The following is a 12,177-nucleotide window of genomic DNA, read 5'->3' as shown; positions in this document are numbered from 1 at the left end:
TGGGATTAGTGCCCGTGTAACAAGGGACCAGCGTGCTCTCTGCCTGCCACGTGAGGACACGGCGAGAAGGTGGCCGTCACCAGGTTGGGAAGGGAGTCCTCACCAGAAACGGACTCAGCCGGCCCCTCGACCTTGGTCCTCCCCGCCTCCAGAACTGGGAGGATAGACCTGGGTGGTTCAAGCCCCTAGTCTGCGGTATTTTGTTACGACAGCTTGAGCAGAATTAGCTACCCACACAACAGTCATTTCAGGTCTCAGACACGTGACAGCGCCTGGCAGGCCAGGAGGCACCGAAACAAGAGCGGGCAGAGGGCAGAGGTGGCTGAATGAGAAAACAGGTGCTCAACGGTGGAGTCCGATGCCTTCTGTCCTCCTGAGGATGCGACCACTGAGGATGTGACCACTGAGGATGCGAACTAAACCCGGAGCAAAACAAAACACCCGCCAACGCAAAGTCGACCAAACACACGTGTGGGCTGAGCCACTGGAGCAGTTCGGGGGGAGGTGGGGGGGGGGGGTGGGAACCAGCAGGCGCTCCGGTGGCCAGTGCAGCACAGCCCGGCCAACAGAACCGAGGGGCCCCCGAGGGCGGGGCGGATGGTCAGCAAAGCATGCGGGGCCCAGGACAGCCCGTGCCGTTCGAACTCCATTAGCTACAGGCCACCGACGACAACCTGGGACAATGAAAATCTTTCACAGCGATTTAAAAACTTTTTTTTTTCCCCAGAAATGATGAAATTTACCTTTAATTTAGAGATCATGCTTGCTTCGGCATCATCACTGGCACTGTTCTGATGTACGAGTCTTTTGGCCAGCATCTTTGCATAGAATTTCTGGAACACGTCTTTATCCTCTATATACTTGAAGACCACCATCTAGTGAAGTCACCGAGAGAGCACACTTAGTGCACTGAAAAGCCACAGTCACCGAACACACGCCGGCAGCTGACACGCGTGCTTTGTTTTGTCCGGCCTGTGTGCCAACGTTTAAGACGGCTACAAATACCACCCGTAGTCTTGAAATATTTTTGTCAACCACTGAAACCACATTAACTTGGTCTAGACTCGGCACTAATGAGGAAAGTACAAACGCTAAAATTCATGACTCAGTTTAGGGAGTAAAACCACAGATTCAAAGCAAAATAAATGACCCAATGACTTTTCACATTCCAGACACCCTGTACCAATAACCTTAAAAGCTGCAGAGACAAGGCTACCGGGAACGGTGCGTTAGCAAGCGCCTTACCACTTGGTTGAGGGTGTCTTCTAGCTCTGCTTCTTCTGGGTTCTTGGAACTGAAATGTAAAAAGAAGGCATACTGTTCTCAAACACATCAGCCAACAGTTGTTAATGAGCAAGCACCACTCGGCTAACACAACAGAATGTGGCTGTGAACACTCGAACACTCAGTTCTGTCCAGATGAACACGTGAAGACAGAGGCAAAGTTGTCTTACCTACGGCTGTGTGGCGATCTTACGCTGAAACTATCGCGGAAGAACCCGCTCACAAAATAATCGACATCCAAGATGAAAAGCAACGGAAGACACTTATAAAAAGCTCCCCCAGACATTCAAGTTTTCCTTTCAGATAATCTATTTAAATACAAATAAATAAAAGCCGACGGCCTTCTCCAATATGCTCTAACTTTGAAAAAAATGAAAAAGGCATTTAGTTTTTGAGTGGCCTAAACATTAAAGATAATGAAAGGATCTCAAGCACTAAAGCACCACCCTCCTCTGGGGTTATGCCTACACAACAGAGAGTTGTCTTTAACAACCGATTGATTCATTCTATTCTATGAACAAGTATTAACTGAAAGGTTACTTCAGGGTAAATGCAATTTTTCAGGGTCTACCAGTCCCTCATAGACAGATTCCCCATAAATTTACATCGAACGATCCAGCCACCAACCAAGCTCTGGAGAGGTGCCTCTACCTAAGAACACGTGGCTCAGAAAACCCAGCCCCCCTCTTCACAGGGCCAGGCCGGGGCCACTGCCCCCTGCGGGAGAGCCTCTCTTCTGGCCCCTTTCACTCGGGAGGAGCGTGTGCTCACGGACGTGGTGCTCCCAGCGGCCTGCCGTCTGTCTGCTGCCCCAGCCTCAATTACAACATAGCAAGAGACTTGATGAGGGCCCCTTAGGAAAAGGCAATGCATAAAGGGACAAGTGCCAAACGAAATGAGGGCCTACTAAAACATGTAATTAAAAAACACTGAAGATTTTTATGTAATAGCCTAAAGAAAAAAAAAGTTAACAGCAGGTCAGAAGAGGCATTCCAATGTGAAGTCCATGTTTATTCCTGGAAAGAATACCTGCACGGATCTGACTAGAACTGCTAAATACTACATTGACCAGCACTGCAAGAAACAGAGGAAACTCCCCGAATACTCCATTCTCACTGGCCTTGGGGAAATGGCTTTCTGGCAAAGTTCAAGAGCTATCTAGTGACCTCATCGAAGGTTTCCCCATGTCTGTCAGGAAGACCACACAGTCGTTAACACAGTAAGTTACGTTAAATTTGCCACCACTGAGCCATCGCTAGAAAGCTACTGTGTTCTGGAGAATTATTCTTAGTTCCCTGATAAATTTAGCTTGCTAACATTTGACTTAAGATTTCCCCGACTCTACTCTAGGGGAGACTTGTTCGCAGTGTTTTTCTCGGTACGGGCGGGCGTTCTCCGTCTTTTCGCAAGGGGGCTACGCAAGCTCTTGAGAGCTAGTACGTTAACATCAAAACCAGGACCGCGTGGAAGCGCGGACAACGCCTGCAGCAGCATTTGCCGAGAGATCTCTGGAAAAGTGAGACAAGCCTTGAGCGCTTCCAAAGCGAGAGGAGCCGTCCAAATGAACGAGAAACGAGAAGCTAAGAACACCCAAAGAGACGCGCAAAACCCGGAATTCTGGAAGCACAAGGCACAGAGAGACCCACGCCGGTCGTGCTTCTAGCTCTCACTACACCTGCACGCGCGCGCACACACACACACACACACACACACACACACACACACACACTCCGAGCAGGAAGAAGAGCAGGTGAGAAACCTGGCGGCTGGAATACAAAGAGCACGAGGGGCCCCTGGCTGGCTCAGTCGAAGAGCCCACCACCCTTGAGCTCAGGGTCATGAGTTGGAGCCCCATGCGAGGTGTAGAGATTACGTACATACATAAACTTAAAAAACGTAGAGAAAACAGAGAATGGCAATAAAACAAACTCATTAAGCGAAGATCAACGTTAGAAGCGCACACGACAACGCAAGTGCCAGAGTAGCGCTGAGTCTCGTGTCAGGAACGGCCAGTGGGAGCTCCCGAAGCAGCCTTGCCCGGAAACACAAGCGAGCTGGGCCCAGAGAACCGGGGAGCACACGAGACACGCTGACTTCCCGCGTCCTTTCCGCCCTTGTAACCACCGCTCGGCCCGCCCACGGAACTGGGTTCAGCTAAAGGGGCCACACTGCTTGCATTTCTCAAAGCCAACCCAACGGTGACATTAAAAAAAGATGAACTGGGCCTAGAGTATAGGACTTGAAGTATCTTTCAAAGAGACAAGGAAGATGTATTAGGTTTGAAGTATTTTCTCAAAGGTACAAAAATTACAACAGAAGTAAAACGTAATATAAAGTTCAATTCCTCATATATAAGCTGAGAGTTTAAATAGATTTACTAAGAATAAAACACAATGTCACTTAATACCTTTTCTTCAACAAGGAGTCGCAGTATCGAGCCAGCAGCTCGGGGGATTTACTGGACGACTGGGCCATTTTGGTAACTGCGTTGTTGTTGATGAAGCGACCACAGGCCTGTGGAGCACACAAAACACGGTCAGAGGCCACGCCGCCCCCCCCCCCCGACCTGCATCGCAGGAGAGACTCCTTCTGACACACCCACCTTGTCAAGTGCAGCCACGAAACCAGCATCGTTGTTGAACGCCGACATCACCAGGGCATTGTATTTTTTGTGAACATCCAACACTGTCTGTACATACATTTTGGGGTCCTCCAGTGGGGGAAAACAGAAACAAAAGCTGGTTACTGGGGATTAAATGGTATATTAATGGGCTACTATAAAATATTCCGTAAGGTTTAGAAATTGCTTCATAGATGCCAACGAATAAGACTAAGAATAGTTCTGGTTCCATCATCAAAACACATAAGGCATTTTGTTTACAGATACAAAATAAAATACATTCCCATGCTTGAAATTAAATACTGATTTCAAGCTTTGTATAAAAGTGATTTCTCAAATTATTTGAAAATTCGAAAGGATCACAGAAAACAAAATTTCTCAAAGTGATAGTCTGCTTAGCCCATTTTGCTGCTGTTAAAAATTCAAATTCTGGACTTTGCTGGGCGAACCGATCAGCCAGTAAGCTCAGTAATCAGCCGGTTATCCTGCAATTGGCTGGGCAGATGTGAGAACAGCACAGGGTTAAGGTCGGAGGAATTGCAGGCAAGGGTGTGAGAGTCAGACGAGGCGGAGAAGAAGGTCTGACTCACACACGCCACCACATCGCAGGACTGGATGGGACAGGCCAGGGCCCAGGAGATAGGCAGGGCACGTTGCGGGGGGGGGGGGGGGGGTTGGATTCGGCAGGGTGGGCACGTGGGAGCTCTGGACAAAGAAACAAGTAACAGGAATGCAATGGAAAGATGAGCCACAGGAAAGGCCCTGGGAATGACACACAAGGAAGACAGGAGGGTGGGGAAGACGGAGGGGAGGGTGGGGACAGGGATACAATGGAGACCAGCCTCAGTGATAACCACAGAACGGCTGATGCTGGGGACTCACTGCAAGTCGTGGTGCCAAGTCCCACAAGGGGACAGTCACAACCGCACTATGAGGTCAGTGTTGTCTGCATTCCCACTTGACAGGTGAAAAAACTAAGTCAGTCAGGCATCTGGCCAAGGGCTTTAGGGATGGCAGTCAGGCCGGACCCCAGGCAGCCTGACTCCTGAGCCAGCATCTCCTCGGATCTGAGAAGGGACAAGGCCTGGAGGACCGGGACCAGTAGGAGGAGGGGTGGTGCGGACAGGCAGCACCATGGACAGACGGCTTGTGCCAGGAGGGCACTGAAGGCTGGCCCTTCACAAACAGGAGGCCCGAGGGTGGGGTGCTTAAATGGCGGCAGGTGACTGCAAATTTCTGACAGATAGGAATTCTCAGGATTCAGGGATGAGAAACCAGAATTCCCCAAATTTAATTATTCTGTATCTTGTAATACTTTAAAAATATATACATTTATTTATTTGGGGCACAGCGCAAGTGGCAGTGGGGCAGAGAGAAGGGGACAGAGGATCCAAAGTGGGCTCTGTACTGATAGGCTGACAGCAGCGAGCCCGACGTGGGGCTCAGACCCACGAACTGCAAGATCATGACCTAGGCCGAAGTCAGATGCTCAACCGAATGAGCTACCCAGGCGCCCCCATCTTATAATGTTTTTTAAAAAAATAATGAGAAAGCACTGAGATCAAATCGTTCTCCTGTGATAGGGTTGGACTAAGAGTTTCACAGGTCCTCTGTTAAAAAATAATATATAACAAAAATGCAAAGTTTATTCTTACTATGAATACACTGTGACAAGACTATAACGTCAACATGTAAAGTGGCCTCTACCTGTTAAGACATTTAGTAAGAGAAAATGTTAAAAGGGAACACAAGGGGCGCCTGGGTGGCGCAGTCAGTTAAGCGTCCGACTTCAGCCAGGTCACGATCTCACGGTCCGTGAGTTCGAGCCCCGCGTCAGGCTCTGGGCTGATGGCTCAGAGCCTGGAGCCTGTTTCCGATTCTGTGTCTCCCTCTCTCTCTGTCCCTCCCCCGTTCATGCTCTGTCTCTCTCTGTCCCACAAATAAATAAAAAAACGTTGAAAAAAAAAAAAAATTTAAAAAAAGGGAACACAAAATAACTGCCAAATAAAAATTACCTAAAATACTGGAAGCTACTATCACATATATGTAAGATCTAAAAATTATCTACCTTAAAATGTTACAACACAGCATTGACTGCCCCATCAGATAATCTTGTTTCATGATAACTATTCCAGATGTGGAAAAATGTCTCCCATTTTGCCCTCAGGGTTTAATCCACAACTGCCTCCGAAGGCATCTTCCAATTGGCATACATCTTATTTCGTATAAACTCATTTTCTTCTTTTAACAACAAAAATACTATCTGCCTGACTTAATCTTGGGTTTGCCACTGAAATGGATATTGCATTTTGCTCATCTGGGTTTGAGATTGCTTTCTGATTTCATGTCAAATGACCTCACAACATGCATGTGTTTTTCCTTTGCATTTCTTCCGTTAAAAGTATTTACAAAGAACCTGAGCCTACAGTGAGTATTCAAGCACTGGAGAATGCCAGTAAGTGTCGTTGGGTAGTATTTGAATGAGGTAACATTCAAGGTTAAGGTCAACAGCATTACAGAGAATCACATGTCAAAACTGCCAACGTAAGCACTTACTGTGCCTCCAACGTGTGCTATTTCTTGGAACACCACTCAAAAGGATTTACGTGACGTATGCTATATAAACATACTAACATGTATCTTGTTTGTAAGAGGGGAGCGCACACCCATTTGTAACCCGGCATCACCCACAAAGAAGATCCTTCAGACCGCTGCTTCTCCGGCATGTGCATTCACCATGGTTCCCAGAGACGTCCGCCTTAACCTCCGACTCCGTAAGCACCCCCTGCCCTTGCCGTTAGTGGGCTCTTCCGAACCAGGAACGTATCTGTGTGGACCATCACGCATGGAGGAGAATGATGCTGTTCTCTCTTTTCCTGAGTTCTTTAACGACTTTTCTCAGATTCAGAATTTGGAAAAACATCAATGTCCCACTGACTGCCAGCAAGGAATTCCCCCATGGAAAGACCAACGAGACATATCCTCCCCTAGGACACAGAAGGCTTCGGACTCCGATTCCAAGCTTCTTTCTACTACAGGAGGAGACCCAGCCAGCAGTCTCGCTGGTGAGAAGAGAGGGTCTGACAGGAACCCACAGAGGGTAAAGTATGAAGCATCAGCCTTAGGAATCTGAAGTCCTGAGAGAAGCCGCTTGGGAACTTGGCAAGAATGGACAAAGACAGAAACACACAGGGTCATACAGAGCGAACGGGAGGTGCTTCCGAGGCCACCGCATCGCAACAGAGGCGAGGAGAGAGGACAGAGCAGCTAGAACAAATGCATGTTTTTCATGAAACCTGCAAACTTCTGGTGTTTAAAAAATTAACGGAGTAGTAACTGCTTTGATTTATGACCACCTGTTTACTGGATGGTACGTGAGGGCTTTCCGCGTAAGAAACATGACACCTCTCAGGGCTCGTCCCTGAGGGATGTCACCCAACTCCTACATGATCTCACTTGTCTTTATTATGCCAGTGACGGTCACATTTATTTCTAGCCCAGACCAGACTTCCCCACTCAGCTCACACTACTTGCCCTTGGCTGTTTCATGGGGTTCCCAAACTCTACACGTCAGAGCTGACGCGGTCTCCGCCCTGAACCTGCCTCTCTTCTGGATCTCTCTCTTTCCATTTCCTTTCTTTCAACGTTTTATTGTAGACAAATTCAAATCTCCGCAAAATCACAAAGAATAGTAAAATACACTCCATGAACCCATCATCCAGCATCAACAATGATCGGGCACAAACACCGGTACCTCAGAGTCTAAGTTCCTAAGGCCTTCTTCTCCCCGCCCCTAGCTGAACCAACCCATGCCATCTTGCGTTTGACCACCCAAACAGGCCTAGCCGTACACTCACACTCTTCTTCCTTTTAAGCTCTCTTTTATGTGATACAGATCGTTTAAAAAATAAAAATCTGATTGTATCCATTTCGCGTTTGTTACAACCATGACCTGCTTTCCTCTTGCCCCTAGGACTAAGGCAGTGTCATTAACATGGCTTTCAAGGTCTCCTGGCCTGGCCAGCCGGTGCCTACCCTTTTACTTTCCCTGTGCCACCTTCCCTTCTTCTCAAGTCGTACCAGACTTCTGGGTTCTCAGAATGGGCCATGCTTATGCTCACTGAGGGGCTTCGCTCTGTCTAGGACCCCCTGCTTATTAGTTAGCTTCAGCTCCTCCACTGGCCTCAAATACTTCCTTGGGGAAGCTCTCGGAACTGGCAGGACAGGGCAGGCCTCCTGTTACACGCGACACCCGAACCCCCCCTGGAAGGCCAACCACACTTGCGAGTCCCTGCTACCGGCGGCCTCTCCTGCCGGGCGTAAGCTCGAAGAAGCCTGCCGGGACCGTGTCCACCTTGCTTAGAAGCATACAGGGTAGTGGCACTCACCAACTCTTCTTAAACGGCTGGATCAGAAACCAGGATGATCGTGACTGAAATACTACCTTTTATCCCATACACGGCCACTAAAAAAATAATCCTAAAGACCAATTTCACCAAAAGAAACATATGGAGCCTCACTTCCACTTTCCCGTCTCCCATCTTCCTTAAAGCAGCACTGCACACACAGCAGCTGAGGTCTGAGGGCATCGTCTCACGGAGAGCTGGTATGTGGTAGGAGTTCTCAGGATCACCTGTGACCCTAACATTCTAACGCCGCCCAAAGAGGTACGCTGGGGGGTGACAGGCTCGAGAGGCTCACCCTCACCACTTCAGGTACGTAAGGTGGTGCTCTCCAGGCCAGCATCGGATGTGACCCATCCCCAGAGATGTGCTCTCACCTAGAGCTACCTCTGAGGGACACCTGACCCCCACACCTCCCGTCCAGCCGGGACTAAGGCAGCTTTACGAGAGCCTTCTGAGGATGGCCGTCACCACCCAGCACCCACAGGATGTGTGGGGCCCTGCCAGACACTGTGTCCACAACCTCACCTGGAGACGATTATTCTTGAAGAAGGAAAAGAAACCAAGTCTCGGTTAATGAAAACACACTATGCAGAGTAATTCTTCCCCCCCCCCCCCCCCCCCACCACCACCACCAAGCATTAGCATTTGGTCCCTGGAGAACATCATCTCCACACCCAACACAGAGAAGCCAAAGTTTCAGGAAAGGAACAATCACAAACCAGCCACTACAGAGAAAAGCAGGTAAGAGTCCGTGGGCACACAGATTACCACCGTGACCATTACCTGTGGGCAGTTTTAACCCTAGACTGGCGTTCTGCCTTCCCGCTGTATCTGAGGTTTTCCCTCCTCTACGGGTCTCTGTGCGCTCAGGGAGTAAGACTAATTTTTGTATTAAATAATAGGCAAAACCCAAACACTGGAGACAACAGAGGCGCCTCACACACCACCTAGCGATGCGACAGTCTTGTACTTTTTTATTGTTTTTTTTCTCTTCCATCATCTAATCTCTTCTGATAAGCAGAAATCACCAGTTGTTCTGAGTGTAGTTTAGAGTTGAAAATACCAAGACCAAAAGACCTACCAATTTTAACTAGGGCTCCATGTTCTCATCACTGTAACTTCTGTCCACCTGCTACTTTTTGCTTCAATCACATATATTTATCTTGTAATCATGGCTCTGATTCCAGTTATGTAACTGGGTGGGCTTTCATCACTGACCCTGGCCTCTGTTCCTCCCTGGTTACTCCCCTTGATCTGAGCCAAGGCTGGAGGCCCTGTCCGCACCCCTTCGGTACTCCCTGGTCGGCACTGAAGCCCTAAGTTGACTACATTCAGGCACAGAGAGATAGTAATAGAAAATTCTGAAAGCGGAGCTAAGTGGGACTTGCCAGGAAAAGCAATCACTCCTCTCAGAGAAAGAATGCCGTTGCAGAAAGTAATTACATTAGTTCAGAAACAGACGCGGTACACCTAGGAGGTTAAGTGGGGGACCGGGTGGTCTTGCTCATCTCCACAAGGGGCAGTTGGTAAGAGAAGTTCATGGGTGGTCTTGAACTGGTCTGAAGGCCAAGCAAGGGCCATCACGACTTAAAAACACACAGCAAAGATTAAACCAAAATGTAGTTTGATATGGGATGTAAACTCAGATTTGGCTAGCGAGAGGCTTCCGTAACTGGTCTGCCTGTGGAAAGATGACAGACTTGCCCGCAGCTCAAAGAAGGAAAAGGTACAGCCTGGATATAAAAATCCAAGAGTGAGTCTTCTCAGAGCCTGGTTATCCCAAACCAAAAATGAACACGTGTGTATTTTTCCTTTTAAAGAAAATGGTAATTCTTTTCATCTCACGTCAAGACAGAAAACAGACCCACAAATTCAACTCTAGGCTTTCTGAACCGATTTCCATTATCAGCATATTATCAGTTTTTTGTAATTAAATTTGTCAGTGTGAATTACTATATAAAGCTGCTTTGTTCTGTCCTAAAACACCTCCTTGATCCCCCCCCCCCCCCCGCTCTTCCTCCTTTCCCACATCTACTACATCAAAACTGGTACATTTTTTTCAGTTTGCTTTTAAAAAAATGTTTTATTATGGACGACTTTCAAACCTAATTAACATAAGAAAGAATAGTAAAGTCAGTCCCAATACTCCATCGCTCAGCTTTGAGGGACAGCCTGTAGCTGTGCAAGCCCAGGATCTTCGTACCCTACCCTCCTCCTACGTAAGATTTCAGGGGTGTGCACCCCATCCCCTCTGACCAGGTGAAGCAGGTCAGACTCCAAATGTAAGGTTCCCTGGACAATTTTATCACCGTGTGGGTAATTTTCTTCTATTTACCGGCATCCACAGAATGGCTGAGTCAGAACCAAGTTATTTAAACATTTGGGTCCAGAAGGGAAAGGGAGTCTTGGATATACGTATGAATGAAACCCACATCTGCCAGAAGCACCCTGTGCTGTGCTACCCTGCTGCTTCTGGTGCAAGTTGATACGAACAGTTGGGTTCCCGTAATTATTTCTAACTCAGCTTCTCAACCCAAACACAGTAATTCTGATAAGGTCCTAGATTTGTCACTCCTTAGTCTTACACAGAAAAATATGCTGTCAGAGTTTCCTGACTGTATTTCTGCCTGTACATTTGTCCATTTCAAGTGCTCCCTTTTTTAACCCTGATCGTTCTTGGAGCCAGAGCCCCAGGCAGCTCCTGAAAACGTCTCCCCCCACTGTAAGCACACACTCTCTCTCCAGGCTGCAAGTACACTTTCGTGGCTGTGCTCCCCAGCCCATCTCTGCAGCCCGACACCCCCACTGTTAGACCAACGGCCCCACTGGACATCAAAGTATCTACAAGCCTACTCTTGCTGGATTACACTTCAATCCCAGTTAGACTGAGGTTACTAAATCAAGATATGGTTTCAAAGACAGCTTTGCGCTTATCTGTTGCTGTTTCTGCACTGAAGACAGACAGTAATGAGATATTCTCTTCTAACCTGGTTTATGTTTACGTACGAAGCCCCCTTTGTAGGGATGTACAATAGCACCCAGATTACTGGGAGATCGTGCGCTGATTAAAAATTCAACATGGAACCAACTGTATCGTTAAGCATTCATTAGCAAGTACTTACACGTCTGCACGGACTCTTTTCCTAAACTCTGTTTTGGCATTTTGTTATAAGCTACTGTCAAGGGAAATCGCAAAGCTGTCCAATGAACTGGTGTCACATTTACTTTTAAGTGTAATGTTGATGACTGCCCACATGACTGGTGTTTTCTTTAGGATGGGCCACGGGGGAAAGTATTCTTAGTTCTGAATGCCAACAAACTCGTTCTGAGTTACAGGCTTATTCTTTATGGTCACCATGAATCTAGGAGCTGACTGTCCCTCACATTACCCACTGCCTTTACCAGTAAGCACTCGGACTGACCGCAAAGAACTGGAGGCACGTGTGTGAGCCATCTCTAGCAAAAATACTAGACTCCGCTGTCTTAACACTTAGCTTCGTTTGTGTTTCCTATCCTTATTTTGCTTCCCTCTCTTACATCCCTTTGTCTTTTCCGTATTGTGTAAGCAGCCTTGAATCCTGCTGGGAACGACGAGGAGCACTAGCAAACGTAAGTACCGTATGCGGAGAGCCCATACCGTACAAGGCACCGTGCTAAGTTGTGCAGAAATGAAGACAGATAAAGCCATTCTTATAGAAGACATTTACACAGAGATCTAACATATAAAGTAGTGTGAATATGAACAGTCCAACATGCTACCATTTCAAAGGGATGATTGGGAAAGGCTGGTGGATGGCATGTCATTTGAGCTGGGTTTTGGAAGATAAACAGGTGTTTAACGCGTAGGAAAAAAAAAAACGGAATGTG

At 47.6% G+C, this 12,177-nt stretch overlaps 1 protein-coding gene across 4 annotated transcripts in view; it reads right to left on the bottom strand.

Moving 5' to 3' along the window:
* The window catches only part of CUL1 (cullin 1), a 104,958-nt gene that overhangs the window by 9,735 nt on the left and 83,046 nt on the right, over positions 1-12,177 (bottom strand). For all 4 annotated transcript variants that reach the window (XM_078438163.2, XM_078438167.2, XM_078438160.2 and 1 more), the window contains exons 10-13: positions 3,887-3,994; positions 3,692-3,798; positions 1,246-1,294; positions 744-875 (exon numbers count right to left, since the gene is read on the bottom strand). In XM_078438163.2, coding sequence (XP_078294289.1) covers positions 744-875; positions 1,246-1,294; positions 3,692-3,798; positions 3,887-3,994 — 396 coding nt within the window. The remainder of the gene's footprint in view (positions 1-743; positions 876-1,245; positions 1,295-3,691; positions 3,799-3,886; positions 3,995-12,177) is intronic.

The sequence above is a fragment of the Panthera onca genome, chromosome A2 (genome assembly GCF_046562875.1).
Source record: "Panthera onca isolate mPanOnc1 chromosome A2, mPanOnc1 haplotype 2, whole genome shotgun sequence".
Classification (NCBI taxonomy): domain Eukaryota; kingdom Metazoa; phylum Chordata; class Mammalia; order Carnivora; family Felidae; genus Panthera; species Panthera onca.
Note: the sequence above shows the minus strand (reverse complement) of the source record. Positions and strands in the feature narration are given on the sequence as shown.